The following is a 21,240-nucleotide window of genomic DNA, read 5'->3' on the forward strand; positions in this document are numbered from 1 at the left end:
GGTATCCCATTTATCTGGTACATTTTATGGGATTCTATATTCCCTGTGGCAGGATAAAGAAAATCCTAAATTTAAAAAGCTTTTGTAAAAGTTCTTTTTGAGCTTTAAAAGCTATTTAGTGGAAGCCTTCAAATTAAACATACATGGAAGTGAGATGTAGTGTGCTAATGTGTACTAACTTCATAATTACTACATATAGTTTTTCCAGTGATCAAACTTACTGTCCACCAAATCTTGTAAGTGGGAGCATATTCCACTGCAGTCTCACACATTTCTTGCACCTCTTCCCTAATTCCTCTTTTTGAAAATAGCTTGAGGTAATGACACCAGACTTCAGAATTTTCTTTGTTATTTTCTAGTGCTCGAGCCAGGACATTTAAAGCAGAATCCAAGCGTTCGGAGGATGATCTTCAATAAGAAAGGAAAGCAATACATTCATTTTCACATTCTCAGTTTCATGGTACAATGCCAAGGCATGCACATGTATTTCCCCTTCAGAAGCTCTCTGCACTTCATACATGGCCTTTTTCTCTTCTGTATTTAAAACAGTTTGAGGGTTTTGAAACGCAACAGTGAGAGGAAGAATAGAGAACTGCTGAACATGGAACTTGCACAGTAACTCTAAGGCACTTGTGGATGGTAAAGTACAACTGCAGTTTGTTGCCAATATTCTCAGACACCTGCTGGTTCCTGATGTAAACATAAAACATCTGAAAATGACTTCTACCATATCTTGCTTAAGGAGTTTTCCATTTCATCATCATGGATTAAGAAAACCAACCTTAGAAATCAATTGTATCCTTCATTTTTCTAAAAATGAAACCTCTTTTTACTATTTTCATGCTGAAATGAAGCACTTTAAAGCATAATAATAATTTATTATGCTTACTCTGGACTGTGCACAACAAAAAAGCAAATCAATTCCACTCCTCATTGCTTTAAAATAATAACCTATTTGTACATTGGCCAAAGAAACAAAGAGTCCTTTGATGCTAGCAACAAAGCTTGCTTCCAACAGCACAGGTGAGAAGCTTGAGACAAAAAGTGCAACTGATTTGTTTGCAAAGAAAGAATTACCCACCCTTCGTTTTGATTCAGATATTTGTAGGCCAATTTGATCCAAAGCTGAACATTATATGGGTTCTCAAGTACACTTGCTTCCAGGTTTGAAATGTCATCAGTCTCATTTGTAAAATACCTAACATCATCAGGAGTCACAACAGCATCCAGAGCAGGAAGATTTATTCTCTTCTGTACTGCAGGAGCTGCAAATAAAAACAATTCTCTTTTTTTAAGGATTGTCACAACTTTCATGATTTGAAATCCAACTTGCCGCAAGTTATTACTTCAGTGTGAATAAAAAGCAATCTACTGAAAGCCAAACACACTGGTAAACAGTAGTATGTATGTGTGCGCGCACACAGTAATTGTTATGGCAAAATAAACTGAGTTACTTTTGTCTAATATTCTATTAGAATTTTATTTAAACATTTTGATTATTTTCTTATTGTTACGGAGTCAGTGCTGAATCATGAGTGACAGCAGTGCAAGACGTTCAGGACACTTTCTTCCAGTTAATGTGACTGACTCAGGCACAGGACTCTTGACCACTAAGCCAACAAAGTGCCTACAGATACCCATATACTTGCAGAGGCCTTTCCTAGCTCCAGCAGGATCCTGTAACAACCCGCCCCCTGCTGAAATTAGGCATCAAAGAAGTCTTCCATTGTAGGCAATAGAATGATTTTTTCAAACCTAAGTTTCACTGGGTCTGTGTGGAAATGGTGCCACCTACCTGTGACACCAGCTCTATATGCCTATATCAGTTTTATCATTACAGGGCAAATAAAGAGGGGAGACAAGTAAATGTGTCCGAGTACATTTTTTTGCCCTTTTTCAAAATTACTTTTAACATTCCAGATTTAGTTGCATAATAATTAATGCTACCATATTTAATAGGTCCGGAAGACTGTTCCTCTTCGCTGCTGATATCACTGTCCAAATGAGTTTTCCCCCAGTGTTTAGGTCTCCATTTCCTTTTGTCTTTCCAAGTTGTAAACGGAGGAGCTATTTGCAAGAGAGATCAAATTGAAGTATACATTAAATTCTTTACATCGTGTTTTATTGTCAAAGCAAATCTTGCTTATCCATCTGCAGCAATATTTTTTTAAAAAACCCACTGAATACTGGATCTTGAGATATTAAAAAAGTTACTTACTGTGACCTTTGCTTTCATTGACATTACTAGCAAGAAGAACAGCCATTTGATCCATTGCCATGCGATCTTTGTTCACACCAAACAGTTTTTCAACATATTTTTCTGAAATAAGATGGTAGCAATATCTAAGACACACATTGTTATCAGTAATTTACAACTATATGCATTCATACTGTATATCCATGACCAAATGGATGACTCCATGACTCCCTCCTCTGGCAACCTGCACAGAATTTTGCTTAATTGGTTGCCATAAATTTGATTTAATTAATTTTATAATGAAATATTTTTAGATTGTGTGATTATTTGACTGATTATTTGATTGTTGTTAGCCGCCCTGAGCCCGGCTTTGGCTGGGGAGGGCGGGATATAAATAAAATTTATTATTATTATTATTATTAAATCCACAGAACTCTGATGAAACTTTTAACACTACAAATTGTTTCAAAATGGTGGCATCAATGTCCATCAATACAACTCCATATACTTTTCACGTTGATGATCTTTTGCTGAAAGCTTACACAGGTGAAAAGTAAAAAGCAACTACAGATTTACACATGACAGCAGAAGGCTGAATCACACTTTGTTTAATATTAATACAGTGCAGAGTGAAAGCATGCATTAGGAAGCAGCTTGCTTCCTTAACTTTTGGCTATGAAACCGGAATACCTAATTGCGGAACTAAATTGCCTTGCTGGCAAGACCAACAAGCAACATACCTGTTGCAGTGCTTATCTCTTCATCAGAGCTTTTTTCTGAACAGCCTATCAGAGCTAAATTGTACGAAAGAACATCCTCAAACAGCTGTCTTCGGCTGAGAGTGCAATCTTTCATGTGTTGCCTGAAATAAAAAATAATCCCACTTAAAAACCAGCCAAAGACTCTGTGAACATCATACCTAAAGTAAGTGAATGTTATTTTCAAACAGCATTTAAAACATTTCCAGAAACTCTAAGAAGTGTGCAGCTGCAAGCCAAGTGTATGCAAGACAAGATAGTGTACATATGCACTCTACCTAATACTCAGGTGCCACTATTACTCATAAGGACTGACTTCAGTAATCCCGGTGTATTACAGAACACATCTCAAACTTTTTATTACTAAAAAGCAAAGTGATTATTACTTTTTATTACTCAAAAGCAAAGGTCACTCAGATATGCCACTATGATACGGCTACTAGCAGCTGAATACAAGTGTTTTGAGGGCAGGGTCCAGCCATTCAGGCAACCAATTTGTAATTCCCAATTCAATCCAGTGAACAGGTATAATAATAATAATAATAATAATAATAATAATAATAATAATAATAATAGAAGATTTCAAATACCATGCAACATCAAAACTGAAGAATGTGTATAAAATGAGAATTGATGAGGAGACTAAATGGGTTATTCTAACACTTCTAAAGGACTGCAAATTAGGAGTGTTCCATAAAACACACACAAATAGCAATGACTTTCTTTTCCTGTAGGTGTCCCCACCCCACTCCACTTCACTGATTAAGGCTTCTCCAAGAGCCTTGTTTCAAAACCCTAACTATGGGAGAAAGGATCGCTGGGCATTTAACCATGCACATTATTTATTGGCTGGGTGAATGAGAACGTGCTTTGGGGCTTTGGCTGCTGGCAGTTCAGAATACTGGCTATTGCTCCTGGGTATATAAGTTCTTACCATTACAGTGGTACCTCTGGTTATGAACTTAATTCGTTCCGGAGGTCCGTTCGTAAGTTGAAACCGTTCTTATCCTGAGGCATGATTTTGCTAATGGGGCCTCCTGCTGTGCACACACCTCCGGTGCACGATTTCTGTTCACATCCTGGGGCAAAGTTCACAACCAGAAGCAGCTACTTCTGGGTTAGCAGAGCTCATAACCTGAAGCGTTCGTAACCAGAGGTACCACTGTACTGATTTCTTTAAATGTACTCCAGGTTCATTTATTTTTACGCACAAGCACAAACACACTACAGTGGTACTTCTGGTTAAGTACTTAATTCATTCCAGAGGTCCGTACTTAACCTGAAACTGTTCTTAACCTGAAGCACCACTTTAGCTAATGGGGCCTCCTGCTGCCACCGCACCACCGGAGCACAAATTCGGTTCTCATCCTGAAGCAAAGTTCTTAACCTGAAGCACTATTTCTGGGTTAGCGGAGGCTGTAACATGAAGCTTATGTAACCTGAAGCGTATGTAACCTGAGGTACCACTGTACAGCAAAACCACACCTGAACAGGCAGGTTCTGATGCCTTCATATAGAAGCTAAATCCCTTCTTCTCTGGGCAGAAAATGACCTATTTTTCTTGGAACATTTTTTTCAAGAAAATGCTCAAGAAAATGGTGGCAGGAACCCCCCCCCCCCGATAGCTTATATCAAGAGGCCTTCAAAACTCTGCAAAAGGCATTTTGGAACTCCGCTTCCTGCATCTGTTTGTAGAACAAAGGGCAGAGATTCCCTCTACTGCCATGGCCAAAAAGCCATCTGTGTACCTTTCCCCTCATTCCCATCCTTTCCAGGATACAAAAATGAAACAGATTATTCGATGAACACTCCTTTTCTTTTAACATAAGCAACTGGTTTGCAGCAGACAAAAATATTTCTTAATCAAATGACAAATTTGCTTGGAATCCCAAGGCAATAGCCTCTGCAGTAGAGATCATTCAATTAAAGAAGTATGAGGTGAAGGGGAGAATCACTCACCATCGACAATCATCATCATTGCATGTACCCGTTAGATCAAAACGGCAGAAACACTGTTTAGGCTCAATCATATTGCTGTAGGATACTGAACTGAGGTAAAGCTTTTCTTTTGTTCGAAAATAGGGACTAAACCTAAGCAAAGTAACAACATGAGATGTTAATATTTCCAGGCCAATACAATTAGCTCATGAACATGTACTAACGATACTAAAATTGAATCCTATCTCACTTCACTTTTCAAAGATAATCATAACCATAAGCAGATATGTAGCACCACCTGCTGTTCATCCCAAAAGGGATTTTTCTTTCATCCACAAAAGTATTTAAGACCAAGTCAGCTAGTAGTTCTTAATTCTTACCACCCATCTTTAAGAGATAACTCTGTATTCTATATGTATTTTGAAGCTTTTTTTTGTTTACATGTGTATGTGTCCTCTTCATGTAATGTATTTAAATTGTCTACAGTTTGGTGTTTGCTGTTCTAAATGAAAGTCCAATAATTACAAATGCAAGAGCGATTTAGCAATATTTGCTACCAAGCTCTAACATCTGCAGAGTTCCTCCTCTTCAAGGATCATAAATGTAGCTATAGTTCTACAGCTCTATTCTCCATTGCTACTCCAAAGCTCACCATCATATAACGGAATTTACAACAGAAATCCCCAAACATACTCAAAGCCACTATGCAACATAGCATCCTTAATCAACCTAGTAATCATACCTGTAAGATTTAAAAACGAGAAGTGGGCTATGATAAGGTCCAAATGGATATGGCTTCCCTTCTGTTTGTTTACTTGGAGCTGTGAAAGGGTCTACATCCACTTTTATTTCCTAGGGAAAAGATACAATATATAACCATACAGAGACTCAAGCCACAGTAATTCATTAAAAAAACTTGATCTTTTAGTATTAATTAGTACACTTAATTACCTGCCCATGTAAGTTTTCTTCATTAGAAACCGTAAGCATGGTATTTTCTCTCAAGAGATCTTTTAAGCCATCAGCTTTCCCATAAAGTTTTTTCAGTTCATCAATATTCAGACCCAAAAAGAGCTCGGGTTGTTCTAGTGCCTTTTTCGAAAGTTTGCTTGAAGTTTCTTGCTTGGGGGTGTCAATGTGCTTAAGGTTAGGTTTAGTAGAAGAATTTGATTCTCTGAAAGACCTCCTTCGTTCTCTGGTGGAATTGGACAAAATTTCATCATCACAATAATTCTCTTCTGTATCTAATGTCAGTTTGTCTTGTGTCAGATCATGAAGGGAAGGTTGAGGTAGTGCAAATTCGGGTTCCTCTTCTGTAACAGGAATAATATTTGATCGGTCCTTAGTCTGATGTGCATGGGCCTCCTTCAGCTGCTGAATTTTTAGAGCATATTCATACTGTAGTTGCTGTAATCTTTTTTTCTCCAGTGCAATCAGCTCTGCTGAATGTTTCTTGGGGCTCGACGAAGGAGATTTCTCCAATTTCAATATTTTGTTTGGCTGCCAAGAAACACACTCAAAATTCTTAGTACTTCACATTTACAGACAAGATAAATAAATAAAAACACACTTCTGACTAGCTTTGTACAGTGGTACCTCGCAAGACGAACACCTCGCAAGACGGAAAACCCGCTAGACGAAAGGGTTTTCTGTTTTGGAGACGCTTCGCAAGACAAATTTCCCTATGGGCTTGCTTCGCAAGACGACAGTCCATAGGGAAATTATCCGGGACAGCGGGGAAGCGCAGCGCGTCTTCCCCACTGTCCTCGGACCTCCTCCGAAGCCTGGCGGTGGGGCGGGAACGCCTCCTCCCGCCGCCGCCGGGCTTCGGAACGCAGCTCCGAAGCTGGGCGGAGGGGCGGGAACACCTGCCCCCCGCCGCCGGGCTTCGGAACGCTGCTCCGAAGCCGGGCGGGGGGGCGGGAACACCTTCTGAAGGCGGGCGGGGGGCGAAAGTCTTTGTCCCCCCTGCCTGCCTTCCCAGGGGCTTTTAAATCGCCCCGGACAGCGGAGAAGTCCTCCGCTGTCCCGGGGCGATTTTAAATTCCGCCCGCCAGCATTTTAAGATCGCCTGGACAGCGGAGAAGTCCTCCGCTGTCCCGGGGTTTTTTAAAATGCTGGGGGTGGGAAGAAAAGCCCTTGTCCCCCCCCCCCAGCCTTCAGAAGAGGTCCGGGGACAGACTGTCCCCGGACCTGGTCTGAAGGCGGTTTCCCTAGGAACGCATTAATTGATTTTCAATGCATTCCTATGGGAAACCGTGCATCGCAAGACGAAAAACTCGCAAGACGAAGAGACTTGCGGAACGAATTAATTTCGTCTTGCGATGCACCACTGTCGTTTAAATTCTTACCAGACAATTCACACATACAAATGGGAAAAACAGGACATAATTTACCAGTGGCATAACTATTAGGGTTTCAATTAATCTATGTCATTTCAAGTATATTTCCAAGAACCCACAATTTTGCTCTCCGTGGGAAGAGCTCATTCAGTCCTTAGCAAAGGTGACAAACCCTAGGCTCTCCCCGAACTTAGACTAGCGGGGAGAGGGGATGGATAATTCAAAGCCCAGCCTGAAATTTGTTTTGACTCTACGCATGTCAGGTGCTTGGAACATGTGCACTTGGCCTACAAATACAGATACAACCTTCAAACTGATCTGTTTGCTTCCTGGCCACTTCAAGTTCCCAGCAATCCTCCATGCAGCTCCAAGCTGGTGGGAGCAAATGGAGTTTGTCTCTATTCTAATGGGATATTCTGAGCACCTGACAAACTCTAAGCCAAGCCTCCAGCTCTGCCTCCTATTGTCCATCTGAGCTGGCAGAAAGAAGTGTGTGGCCTTGAATACATAATGACGGCTTTTTCGTTGCACTTCCTAGGCAAGCCTTTACCCTGCTGAGCTCAGTACTACCTAGAGAGCAGGGGCATGTTTTCACATTGTTCAGAATCCCTCACACTGCCGTCCCCAGTTCCAACGTTAGGTCTGAAATGGGCAGAGGGGGATTGTCTCTGACATCATGCTGTATTTCAGAGGCTCAGCATAAAGTGAAGTGTTAACAAGCTTTTAGGTACAGTAGCGTAAGTTTTAATATTCAGATCTGTTGAACATGATCTCTGAAAGCTATTATTTCCCAGAATGGACCCAACAGCTGAGGTGCATTTCATGGGATTTTTGACTTTTTAATAGCAAGGATAATAAATGAGCACCAAGATCCCTGTGCCAGATCACAAACTGAATTTGAAAATCTCACTTTCAAATTCCATGTGGCAAGGATGGGTGCCCTTTGAGAAAGAACTCCAAACCCTCCTTAGCAAGCAGAAAAAGTAGAATGCTACTTGGATTGTGGCCAGTGTTCATAATGCAACAATCCCTTATGCTTTCTCCAAGAACTGAAAACTGGTATTATAAAGCACAGGCGTGTATGGAGGTTCATTTCAGCTCTCAGTTAATATTCTTGTTTCTGGTCTACAATCTGTAACAATGGAAGTCCATTAAATACAATGATAGCTTCTTTAACACTACGTATTCAAGGCTATACTTACTCCAAAATGATCATATTCAAGTTTTCGTTTTCCAAGTTCTTTGCTAGCCAGTGCTTTTGCTCGAGCAAGCTCTTCTCCATATTTTAATGCAAGCGCTTTTTTTGCTGTTACTCGTTGCTGTACTCTGTGGATCTGAAATATTTATGCATTCTTCAGATGTCACATTTGAACCCAAGCATGGACATAAACCAAATAAGCTAACAAATTAGTCTGAAATATGTCTAGTAAAAAGTGACTGTCTGACAACACTACGGTTAAACAAGCATGTTTCATAGTGCTATAGAAAATGACAACTTACTTGTTCCTGAAGCTTCTTCAAGAACACTTTATTAGCATTTAATATCTTCTCTGCTGCTTGCAGCTGCTCATTAAGTTTTGCAATCTTGCTTTCAGCAAGACGAACAGACTCTTTCTTCTTTGCCTCTTGCTGCAATAGATGTTTCAACACAGATTCATCCTTCATCAAGAGAAGTCTAAAGAAAAGAAAAGTTTCAAATTTCAAATGGAGTTCAGATTTCACCTATATTCATTTCTATATACAAAAGCTGTATGAAATTAGAGCCACCACCTAAACTGTTCAAAGTATCTAGGTATTATTGAAGAATACAGTTTATATTAAGGTTATTGTTGGGGGGTTTTTAATGCTGTGAAGCTGGTACAGTGGTGCCTCGCAAGACGAAATTAATTCGTTCCGTGAGTTTTTTTGTCTAGCGAATTTTTCGTCTTGCGAAGCACGGTGTCGGAAAAGTTTTGGAAAAGCTTCAAAAATCACCAAAAACCTCAAAAAAGGCTACCACACTGCGTTCTATGAGTTGCTCCTCGAAGTCAAGTCGCAACTGTATTAACGGTGTTAAGAAAAAGGAAACAAACTTGCAAAAAACGCAAGACGTTTTCATCTTGCGAAGCAAGCCCATAGGGAAATTCGTCTTGCGAAGCAGCTCAAAAACCGCAAAACCCTTTCGTCTAGCGAGTTTTTCGTCTTGCGAGGCATTTGTCTTGCGGGGCACCACTGTATTATTGAAGAATACAGTTTATATTAAGGTTATTGTTGGGGGATTTTTAATGCTGTGAAGCTGCAGCGAGCATTACGCTGGGGTGGAAAGGCACAGGCAGAAAAACACAGAGAAGCGGAGAGCTGGTGGGGAGAGTTTCCCAGCAGACAAGGAAAGCTGCTTGTGAAGGAGCAGCACCATTCCAGATCCAATCCTTCTGCTTAGCAGGACGTTCCAATCATGCATGGTGCTGCTCCTTCATGAGCAACTTCTCTGCACACAAGTTAAGGGGAGAATCGGAGACAAGGGTAGAGCAAGGATGGCTGCTGGGGAGAGGCATAGGGAACGAAAACTAAGGAGCCAGGATCAGTGAGCACAGCACTCAAACAGGCTGCCCCCAAACAGCAAAAGGCAAACAAGTAAGAAGAGGACTAAATGAGCTTCTTTAAAGCTGTTTTATTTTCACTGAGATTAAGGAAAGTCATTCTCTCATAGTGTTTTGTTCATAGGCAGGTCCAGCTGTTTCGGTATCTAAATCAGCTTGTATGTGAAGCATAGTACGGGTGCAAAGTTCTCATGTTCAGATAAGGGAATTTTTACGTAATGAGTGGGCAGTTAATGGGACCTGCATGTAGTTAAAGTGAAGTGTCCCAAACACACAAACAACACATGCCAACCATTGCTACGGAGGGTTACCATTAAGATGAGGAGACTTACTTGTGTTTTTTGAGTTTTGCCTCTGCATCTGTAACTTGTTTTGTTACTATTGCTATCCTACCAACCCCATCAACTTCAACGTCAGAGTTTGCTGGTGATGAACTTGTCTTCAAGGGTTCAGATATTATCAGGCGTTGTTTCTCCCTGCTAAAATATTCAAGACACATTATTTTCAAAACTTTAGTTTTCAGACAAAAATCTGAAACTTATTTTCCAAAAGAGATCTGTTATCACTTCCACTTTGAATTAGAACAGCTGACAAGATAATTTACAAATAAAACCAAGGCTTTAAATAAACAAATAGAATAATTAAAAAATATGGATGACTACATCAGGCCACTGATTTTTAAATCAGTCAGTTTTTGGCTAACAACTCAAGTGCTTTTCTTGATTTTCACTGTGCGAAGCCCAAATACCTGGCAATTTCTTCTTTTAGGAGTCTGTATTCAATCTTTTTATCTTCTGGTAAGGCCTCTGGGGTTCGTACAGGATTGTTTTCTTTTTCAGATTTTAAAGGTGCTTTGGGTTTTGATGCCTGTAACAGAAGAATTCAACACTGTTATATGTAAGAACCGAAATAAAAAATTGAAATTACTGAAGAAAGGGAAATTGGATTTACCACAAAGTTTCTTTCTATCTAGAAGACAGGATTAACTCTACTGATTCAGAAAGCAGGGTTAACCAACTTTGCCTCTTTTAAAAAGAGAGTTCCTCTCCAGTTTTGGAAAGGGAAAAAAAACTTGAGTAAGAACAAACTAAGTGTAAGACTTGAGGAAAAAATGAGCCATCCACAAGGGAACCGGAATAGCCAGGGAAATGTAAGGGAAAAGTAAGTAGCAAAAAGACACTTTCGAAAGGATATTATGAGTCCAAGCTATATCTTATTTTAACAGGATACAACTTGTCCCCACCACCAACCAAAAGTCAACTGCTTCTCTAGTGCTGGCAAGATCTTACATGCTCTCCTACCTAGCTATGGAGATTCCTTCTGTAAAGTTATGTCCAACTTCTCTTTTTCATTTAATGGTAGAAGACCAGGCAGAACAAGGATACTCTGAAGCAGAACCACATTCTGCAGTGGGTTCCAGAGTAAACAGACTATTATGGGCAATTCTCTGGAACACCTGCTGTGGCACACACCTACTGAAAGAGGCACACTGCTGCCACACTGCTGGAGCCTAAAGTAAATATGCATTGACTACCTAATATCCCCAATTAAAAATGAGGGCCAGGACCAGAAAGCAGTGCAGTGCTGCTGACTTCTGTGCTCAACTAGCAGTCTTCACCAGCAAGAGTGTGAAATAGGACCTCCCTTCACTGAATGAGAACATGAGAACATGAGAAAGGAGACCTGGAGCTCTGACAGGTGATCTGCTTATTGTATAACTACCCAAAGGGATCAGTGCGAACAATTACTAAGTGCCTGCTTTCACATCAGGTGCAGAGGGGAAAATAAGACAAAATGTACTTAAAGATAAAATGCTGTCAATGACTTTCACTCCTTGTCAGAAGGCGGGCGCAAGGACTGGGACAAACTCTTCTCTGAAAGGAATAATTTGTTTCTCCTAACCTCTGAACCAATTAAGTCTTCCAACATTTCTCCAATAAAAATAGGGATGTCCCATTCCATAGCGATAATTTTACTGTTTATATCCCACACATCTTACAGGGTTGCCCCAGCCACTCTGGACTGCTTCCAACATATATAAAAACGTAATAAAACAATTTTTTTTAAAAAAACCCTCCCTATACAGGATTGCCTTCAGACGGCTTGGGGGGTCAGATAACGCCATACCCTCCAACATTTCTCCAATGAAAACAGGGGCGTCCTAAGGAAAAGCAGGACATTCCAGGATCAAATCAGAAACCAGGACAGCTTCTCTAAATCAGGGACATCCCTAGAAAATAGGGACACTTGGAGGGTCTGTCCTTCCTGTTCTCCTACCTATAGACAAGGAAGTCTGTTTTACACAGCTGGCCATTGCAGTACACAGCAAATGCATGTTAAGATTTTAAAAAACTACGTTTCATGTGCTCTTTTCAAAGAATGTCATTTCCACAGCCATTTTATTTACCTCTACAGTCCTTCGAGCTTCTTTGATCATAGATTCTAGGCCACCAAACACACTAGCAGCAGAGATGGGTTGTTCTGCATCCGATTCACTGTCATCTGAATCATTCAGCGTAACCACGACTGACTTGTGCTTTGGAAGCTAAAGAGTTAAAAAGTTAAATAATTTTGAGTGAGCAATACTCTTAAGAATAGTGGCCTTGTTCTTCTTTGAAAGAAACAGTACACAGGAACCGACCTCAAAAATGCTACTGTTCCCAGCTGCCAAATCAGCACAAACCAACTACCTAGGATTTTGCATGTTAGTTTCTTGCCCTACTTTGGCAGTGTTAACCTCAAACATGATGCACCTTCCTATATGAAGCCAAGTAAAAAATATTTCATTACCGTAATCACTGTTCGTGGGAGTCTTGGTACTCTAATAATCTTTGTGTTCTTTACACGAGGTTGAGAAACAGTGTTAATACTGACGGCTGAAAGATTGCTTCTTGGCACGGCATGGGAGTTATTGGGGAAAGGCGGTGAAGGTGGACCACTATTACTTGAGTTCTCCTATAAATAAATAAATAATCAGAAAAGCCACTGTGAACGGCTTTTAAATATTTAAATACATAAATGCTGCAAAAACGTAACACAAATATAGCCTGCTCAGCCTGTTAGAAGCTGCCATTTTAGAAGGCATAGATTTTTAACGACAACAGAAGCCACTGAGCATGGAAATGGCCACCATCAGCTGCAAGTAAAGTAATCGTTGCTCAGATTTCAACCATGTGAAATGTCATAATCCTACTAATTATCCAGCTGAAATAGCTGGGACAATACCAAACAAGTGGGAGGCAACTTGTTCAGTTTACAGCAAATTTAACCCTAACCAAGAGAACTTTAAACTCCTTTTAAGGTTAAAGAACAGATTACACTGGTTAAAGAACTGCATGCCACCTTCAAGTTGTCCAGTCACACTTTTGTTTTTCCAAACTAATACAAAAAACTTTTCTGGTGTAATGCAGATCATAATGTACCAGGGCTGACATCTAGTGGCTATATTCAGAAGTGATAAATACCTCCGGTTTGAAAGCTCGTTTGTTTGCTAGAGATTTAAGTAGCTCTTCTCGTAGCAACATTTCTTCCTCCTCCTCCTCATCTGCAAATGGCGGTTTGGGTGGCTGTTCAGGTTCTTCAGGTGGAAGTGGAGGAAGGGGTGGTAGTGGCTCAAGAGAAGCACTTGAAATACCTTCCACATACAACTGGCTACCTGGTGGCAAAGCCTTAAAACGTCGGAAAGGAAAAGAGAAATAGCTTAATTACTACTTGACCTTCACAAATAGTGTGCCACACACACTTGGCTCACGCTACGCTTCAATACAAAACATCAGCAGCTCCAAAAGCCAAGATACTGCAGTTGAAAATCAAGATTTTCCAAGACAGAAAATAACAGAGAATGACTTGCTTATTCAAAACCATTAGTCGCCAGTACTAGACTGCACTAAGCAGTTGAACTTACTCCCAGGTAAGTGATTTTAATTATCCATTTTAGTTCCTTAAATAACATTTAAGCAACACAGCTCTAAAAACGCACAAAAGTTTAGTACCGTATTTTTTGTCCTATAGGGCGCACCGGCCCATAGGACGCACCTCGGTTTTTTTTTGGGGGGGGATGAATTTTAAAAAAATTATTCCCACCTGCCGCGGCTGCCGCCCCAAGCCTTACAGACACTTGCCTGAAGCACGGGACCTCCTGCCGGGCGCGCAAGGCTTGCGGACACTCGCCCGAAGCACGGGGAACCCTCCGGAGGGCTCCCTGTACTTCGGGCGACAGGCTGCCGCCCCAAGCCTCGCGTGCCCGGTGGGACCTCCTGCCAGGCGCGCAAGGCTTGCGGACACTCGCCGGGGCTGCAGGCTGCTGCCCGCAAGCCTTGTGAGCCCGCGGGAACTCCCGCCAGGCTTGCAAGGCTTGCGGATAGCTTCCTGAAGCCTGGAGAGCGAGAGGGGTCGGTGCGCACCGATGCCTCTCGCTCTCCAGGCTTCAGCGAAAGCCTGCATTCGCCCCATAGGACGCACACACATTTCCCCTTCATTTTTGGAGGGGAAAAAGTGTGTCCTATGGGGCGAAAAATACGGTAGTAAGTAGCTATATACTGACTGGGGATTTTTAAAATTATATTTCCAGTAGAAGAAATAGGTAGCACAGGATATAGAAGCTCAGTGAGTATTAGTACTAGCATTAATCAGTAATAAGAGTGGGACTAGAAATAATTTTGATCCAGGCCAAGTCCCAGTTCAATATATACCAGAAGAAATAACTTCCAAGACAGCCTGAAGGGATGCACACAAAAGAGAAGCGCATCATAATTTAAAGATAGGCTGGTCTAACAATATTTCTGGTTTCAAATGTTTCTACTTCAAAACGACCATCTTGAAAAAGCACTTACTGAAATCTGTGCTGCAAGAGGCAGTGATATTTGTGGAATGGTAGGAGAAAAGTATCCAGCAGGGCATTCAAAATACGGAGGCTGCACTGGAGATGATGCTACAAAAGGATTATGGAAAGCAAAAAATAAAAGGTTACACTAGGCAAGATTTTATTTATATAACCTTTATATACAGTCGTACCTTGGAAGTCGAACGGAATCTGTTCCGGAAGTCTATTTGACTGTCAAAACCAAAACGTGGCTTCTGATTGGCTGCAGATAGCTCCTGCAGCCAATCAGAAGCCACGGAAGCCCCATTAGATGTTCGGCTTCGAAAAATAGTTTGCAAACCAGAACAATCACTTCTGGGTTTGCGGCGTTCATGAGCCAAAACATTCGAGAACTAAGCTGTTAGAAAGCCAAGGTACAACTGTACTTCAATTCATGAAAACCATCAAGATCCAAACAATAGAATAAGCAGTAATTTCTCTCATCACATACTGCTCCTGCTCTTATGCTGGGTCAGCTATTGATTTTTTTATTTTTCATGTAGCAGACATAACATTAGGAAAATGAGTAAATAAAACAGTAGAAAACAAGCTTTAATTATGGCTTCATTAGGAAATTAGCAAAAATAAAATGTTGTAATCCACACATTAGGTAAATTAACACTTACCAGGAGAGTTAGTTTCACTTTCTGTGTCCATGGCAACTTCATCATAATTATCATATTGATAGATTCCTCCTGCACTCTCAGTAGATTGCTTATCTAATGACCGTCTCAAGTCTTTATCTGAAGACTACACAAAAAACAAGCTTTGTTAGCCTCAGATATATTTTATTTCCTTTTCTAAACACATGCAATGCTGCCTGTTTTGCCTCAAACAGCTGCCCACTTGCAGGAAGAAAAGCTATAGGAAAGATAGCAGTGGCAAACTACTGACTCCTATTTGCTGGATCTTCTCTCATAACAACTGTGGTTTCAGTAAGGGACAGCAAGCAGCAGAATAGTTCGTTTTTACAAAACACTGCATTTTTCAAAGCTACCAAGTCATACTCTAATTTTTTTAAAGTGTGTGGGAAGGCAGATCTCCCAACCATTTCCAACCTGCAAAAAAATGAATAATTATGATCCCAAAGGTCATGACAACAGAATGGTACAGTTGGCGTCAGCATATGGCATGGCCTATCACAAGGCTAATGTCAGCTTCTTTTTAAAAAATCACTGAGCACTGATTGAAGCAGCTACAGCTGCAGCTACCGTAATTATCATTGTCTCCAATGACCCCGGGCTCCTTTCCTTCCCTGGGGTGTACATCAGGTGTGAGACCCAACTAGCAGCATTGCAAGAAAGAGAGAGTGAGCCACGGACAGAGAAATGCCTTTACAATCCTAGGCAGGTGCCCATCAGTGGAAATAGGCCAGGAAGCCCCGAGTAGTACAGAGTGCAGTGCTTCTCCTCTGTTGCTGGCTGTCCACTGCTGCTTCCCCTCGCTCCTAATCCAGGTGACTAACTATGGTATTCTGGGTAGGGAGAGAAGTTGTCAAGGTGGTCAGCCAGTAGTGGCAGGGGAAGCACTGCTATCTGTGTTCCTCCAGGGTCCCCAATCCCTCAAAATTAAATTCTCTTTCCAAACACTCAATGGAGCACCAGGAAATAAAGAAAATTAAAAGGAACAGGCCCCAGAGGAGCCATTCCTTTTCTGCTGGTGCCCACAATAACATAGGTGACAATTCCTCAACCTCAATCTAGTGTTGCCAAGGGGGGTGGATCTGCAGAGAGCCCTCTCAAACCTGGAGTTGACCCTGAAAAAACCTAGTTGTAGGACTTGGAACTCCACCGTCATCCATGAATTTGTATTATGGACTCCAAATGAACTTAAAACTACTTCAGATTCTCCTCTGGGGAAGAATGTGCTACAGCTAGAAAGATAGTTGGAGGGATTCTGCAATTTCTCACTGTTACAACACCTTGCACATCCAGTCGCTGCTTTTATTCCCCAATGAAAACACAAGTGGAAATAATCCCTTCTGCTTTCAGGATGCAATTTTACACAAGTGCTTGTGGCACTGCTCACAACAGAAAATTCTCAAATCATGGATATTTACACCACCATTCCTAATCAACTTAAAACATGACTAACAAAATGAGTTTAATATTTACAGTGCCTCAGCACAGTCACCACTAATCTTTAAGGCCTCACTATTTACTAGTGAGAATATTATGCCTAGTTTGGTATTCCTACTCATCTGTATCAATTGCCATTTGTAATTCCTTTGACAACCATCAGGTTGAGAAAAAACACCCAATGTTAACGATTTTCAGTTTTTTAATGTGTATAATATACTTGAATTTAAAAGTTCTCGTTTTTCAGATTGCTCAGCATTTTTTGCTTACATAGCACTATCAAAGGTTTTACAACCCTTATTTCATAAAGCCCAGCAAACCAGAGAAGCTGGTCAGTATTTCTGATAGAAAACAGGCTGAAAGACAGCAAGTTGTCCAGGACCAATATGTCTATATCCAAAGAGAGATAAGACCCTCAAGTCCTAATCTAATCCTATCAGATCATGTGTCACCAAGATGAGCAAACCCCACCCCACCCCCAATAGCAACATTAATTACACAAGTACATCCATGTTAAAGCCATACTCCATGCCTGTCAATTTACCTTGCTTCTTGATCTTGCCTTGCTTCCAACCAGCTTCATAAACCTATTATACTGTTCTTCTTGATTTGAAAGATCACGGATTTTTCTTATTTCCTCTTCCCTTTTCCTTCTCTCCTCCTCCTCTTCTTGTTTCCGTTGTTCCTCTTCCTTCTGACGCCTTTCTTGTTCCTTCTGTTGTTGCATTTTTTTCCACACTTTTGTTTGCTGTTTCCTCAGTGCTTGCTTAGCTTTAAATAAGAGTATTGATTAATTACACTTAGTTTTTCCAAAGAAACACAACAAATCTATGGAGAAAGTAAGCTGTCAAATATTGAACATTACAGATCTCAACTTGGAAAGCCACTGCTCACCAATTTAACCATTTACCTGCAGTGCTGGTTTTTTTGGCTGAATGAGATTTTGTGCTGGTTTTGATCTTTTGTGGTACATTTTTTGCCTTTGTAAGTTTTTCCTTGCTTTCTTTCATCACTTGTTGCTCTTTCTGTTGCCACTTTTTACTGGCAGACTGCAAAGCTAGTAGTCTTAGCTGCAACTCTGACACCTCCTCCTCTTCATCAAGCAATTTCTTTTGTGAAATGAAAAGCACAAACACACTTCAGTTCTTTATTCATCATTAAACTGATATTTTTAAAAGGTTTTGACTAAAAAAATTTCACTCTATGCAAAACACTAATTACAGTACCCTCAGGATGATTTTCAAACCTTACAGACAGAATCCTAAAACATTTTACTCAGGCATCAGCCACATTTAACACTGTAGGACTTGCTTTGAAACAACATACATAGGATTGCACTGTAAGTATACATTAGGCTAAATTTTAAGTGACTGATTTTGCAGCTGGAAAAAACAAGTGGCTTCACTTACCTTCTCTACTGCAGCATCTGGTGGGCTAAGATTTTGTTCTCCTTGCTCTTTTTCATCTACTGCTTAAAAATATAAATGATATATTTTATCAAGCACAATGACAAAGTAAATGAATTTAACCATGCAAAGGAACAGTCATATCATACATAAATTTCTAACATGTATAGTAAGCAGAATACGCTGCAAAATCTATATGCCAGGTTCTTTTACTCTTTCCATGGTCCCAATTTATACTTGCCCTGTGTGCAAAAGCAAGCACACATTCCCTTAAGTTCCTGTCTTCCTCTCTTATTTTATTATTACATTACACAAGAGGTGTACTTCATACTGGGGAAAACTCATGCTCCCTGGTCACCTTAATACTTCCACTAATTCTGTGATGCAGTCTGAAGGCCTGGAAGCATCAGCATCACAGTGTGAGAGAAACTCGAGCAGAGCGTCCCAGGCACCCCCAAACTCATTATCAAGATCAGCTCAAGACCTCAACTCATAGAGCAATACTGCAGATTCCAAACTATCTACTCTTACAGTCAGGTCCAGGCTTGGTTTGTCCACACTACTATTGTAAAGAATGCTTGCTATGCCCTCAAATGAAACATGCAGCATTTCCAACAGCAAAAAGGTAGAAAAATAGATAAACATCTCTCCTCCAGTACTAAACAGCACTCTAGATTCAATCTGTTCCAAGTTCCCAGGCAAACAATGGTCAAGGAATGGAAAGATAAAACAGAAGTGCATGCCAAAGTTATCAAACAAATGAGGGGGTGGAATTCCCCCTGCACGTTATTTTTACAATGTATTTTTAATAGATGTTAGATTGTTGTTTGATTCTCTTTTTATTCTTGGCTGCGTTTACTTGAGTTATATTCTGTTAGTAAAACAAGATATAAACATTCTTAAGAAATATCGCATTTTCAAAGCACTTCTGTTTACCAGTAATAAAAGTTAAATAAAAACAACAAACTGTAATCTGTGCCAACATTACAATGTCTCTAAAAATGTGAGCTACTCAGTCACAAGCAAAAGCAGTTTTAAAAATTACAGAAAGGATAAAACCATGAGTTTATTACACGTAAAGAACAATTACCTTGACTGGCATCCAATAATTCAGATTTCTGTGACACTTGTTTTACTCCATCTTTCACTTTTTTCAACTTGCTCCTCTCAGCTAGGGTTGGCAGTTTTTGCCTGAGAGGCTTCAGTTCAAATGCCTGAAAGGTTAACACTTTATTCTTCTCCTCAGGAGACACTTCATTTACAGCATCCTTTGTAATACTGATATTTTCTGTAGATACTTGGTCCTCAGGACTGGCCATTTCATCATTGCCTTGCTGAGCAGTTTCCTCTTTGTTATTCAGAGCCAGTTTCTCATCTTTATTAATATATTCAAGTTCTAGTTGAATCTGCTTATATTTCAACAACAGATCCTCAAAACTCTCTTCAACAGAGTTATCATTCTTAGATGAATAGTTCTGCTTTCTAGATGGAGATTTTCCAAAGCTTTTGGCTAATTTATTTATTAAGAAAATGGTCTAGAGTACATTTGTCACTTGCACCATTGTAAGGAAGTGATCAAAAGCATATAGCCACTGAAACCTTTCATTCCAAACAGCAATTCAATCATGTTTCAACATGCAGGAGATAATACATACAACTTCCATGTTTACTCACACAGTGCTTCCTTACAAGATTCTGCAGTAAGTGAAGCGGCATTCTCTTCCCAAACATCTGACGCCAGGCATTGCAACCACCCCTTTGAAGAGGTTTCCTGACCTCAATTCCACTGCCACAACCAGTTTGGTTTCTTTCCCTCCTGGGACACACCAACTCTCATTATACACATCCCAGATGATTTCCTCTCCTAAAGTATTTCTGATCACAATCTTAAATGTTAGCAATACACAACTACTTCTGGCTGGCCGCTTTCATATTTAAATAAGCTGGTGGCAGATCTACTTAAGTATAAGGGGTCACAAAAACTTAGCTTGGTGAATTTTGATACTTTAGGCAGTATCCAACTAAACAATTCTGCTAGCACAAGGACTTCCGGATGTGCAACAGAGCTTTTTCTACCTCTGCTTGTAACCCATAACAGCTTCTAGTACAGAGTCTGAAGCAGGCATGTCCAAAGTCTGTTTTGGGGGCCTAATCCGGCCCGCTGGTTGGTTTAATCCCAACCGTGTGGCTGTTTATTTCCTGGGGTAAACTTCAATCCTAAAAGAAACTCAACAACTTCAATCCTAAAAAAAGGTCAACAACTGTGGTCGGCCCCCACTGCCCTTCACTTCATCAAATCTGTTCCTCTTTGAAAAAGATCTGGACACCACTGAAACTGCCCTCATTTATGACACAGATATACCTTAAGGCTGTGTGCACTCTGTGCTAAAAGTAATTGAGTCCATTTGTTGTATATGTAAAATTATTTGAATTTGTATATATATATACCTCTTCTTTTTATACTTTATTCTACTACTGCTTTATCTGCAAATGTTCTGGTTTTCCCTAAATATGGGCAACCAGTAGTGCAGGCACAGCTGCTCACCTCTAACTACTAGCAGTATTAAGCTATCACAGGCCTCTGATTTCACTAGACATTGCCTACACTTTCAAATATGTCTTCACAATGATAAGAGACCAGAAAGTTGTTTCTGTTAAATGAGACTCCATATACTCAGGGAGCTAAATTCTGTGGCCAGTATCATTTTATGTGCTTTCTTCATTCCCCTAGAACTAGGGCTTCAGGGTTTTAATTAGCTGCCTACACAGTCCTTCATTACAGTAGTTCTTTTGAACAACTGCCTCTGATTGGAAAGCATCCTAAAATACTTTGGAACAGAATCCAATGGTGTTTCAAAAACAGAAGCTTACTCATGTGTTACGCCAGCTATGCATTGAGGAGCTAATAGGAGTTACAGTGGTGCCTCGCAAGACCCAAAGAATCCGTTCTGAGAGTCTCTTCGTCTAGCGGTTTTTTCGTCTTGGGAAGCAAGCCCATTGACGGATTAGCGCTATTAGCGGCTTATTGGATCAGCTGATAAGCGGCTTAGAAAAAGGGGGGAAGGGGAAAAAAACCTCAGG

At 40.4% G+C, this 21,240-nt stretch overlaps 1 protein-coding gene across 5 annotated transcripts in view; it reads right to left on the bottom strand.

Moving 5' to 3' along the window:
• Positions 1 to 21,240, bottom strand: part of ZFC3H1 (zinc finger C3H1-type containing) — a 38,604-nt gene that overhangs the window by 13,528 nt on the left and 3,836 nt on the right. For 4 of the 5 annotated variants that reach the window (XR_014224209.1, XR_014224210.1, XR_014224211.1 and 1 more), the window contains exons 2-22: positions 19,250 to 19,669; positions 18,163 to 18,224; positions 17,664 to 17,862; positions 17,298 to 17,524; positions 15,302 to 15,425; positions 14,647 to 14,744; positions 13,279 to 13,482; positions 12,605 to 12,769; positions 12,222 to 12,359; positions 10,563 to 10,681; positions 10,147 to 10,293; positions 8,736 to 8,910; positions 8,438 to 8,569; positions 5,845 to 6,393; positions 5,636 to 5,745; positions 4,915 to 5,046; positions 2,938 to 3,059; positions 2,219 to 2,320; positions 1,948 to 2,067; positions 1,082 to 1,265; positions 222 to 408 (exon numbers count right to left, since the gene is read on the bottom strand). Coding sequence is in view for 2 of the 5 variants with exons in the window: in XM_082241078.1 (XP_082097204.1) it covers positions 222 to 408; positions 1,082 to 1,265; positions 1,948 to 2,067; positions 2,219 to 2,320; positions 2,938 to 3,059; positions 4,915 to 5,046; positions 5,636 to 5,745; positions 5,845 to 6,393; positions 8,438 to 8,569; positions 8,736 to 8,910; positions 10,147 to 10,293; positions 10,563 to 10,681; positions 12,222 to 12,359; positions 12,605 to 12,769; positions 13,279 to 13,482; positions 14,647 to 14,744; positions 15,302 to 15,425; positions 17,298 to 17,524; positions 17,664 to 17,862; positions 18,163 to 18,224; positions 19,250 to 19,669 (3,716 nt within the window). In the remaining 3 variants the exon portion in view is untranslated. The remainder of the gene's footprint in view (positions 1 to 221; positions 409 to 1,081; positions 1,266 to 1,947; positions 2,068 to 2,218; positions 2,321 to 2,937; positions 3,060 to 4,914; positions 5,047 to 5,635; positions 5,746 to 5,844; positions 6,394 to 8,437; positions 8,570 to 8,735; positions 8,911 to 10,146; positions 10,294 to 10,562; positions 10,682 to 12,221; positions 12,360 to 12,604; positions 12,770 to 13,278; positions 13,483 to 14,646; positions 14,745 to 15,301; positions 15,426 to 17,297; positions 17,525 to 17,663; positions 17,863 to 18,162; positions 18,225 to 19,249; positions 19,670 to 21,240) is intronic. The other variant, XM_082241079.1, reaches the window with a different exon arrangement.

Source organism: Podarcis vaucheri (assembly GCF_965113315.1).
Source record: "Podarcis vaucheri genome assembly, chromosome: 10".
In the NCBI taxonomy this organism is placed as follows: domain Eukaryota; kingdom Metazoa; phylum Chordata; class Lepidosauria; order Squamata; family Lacertidae; genus Podarcis; species Podarcis vaucheri.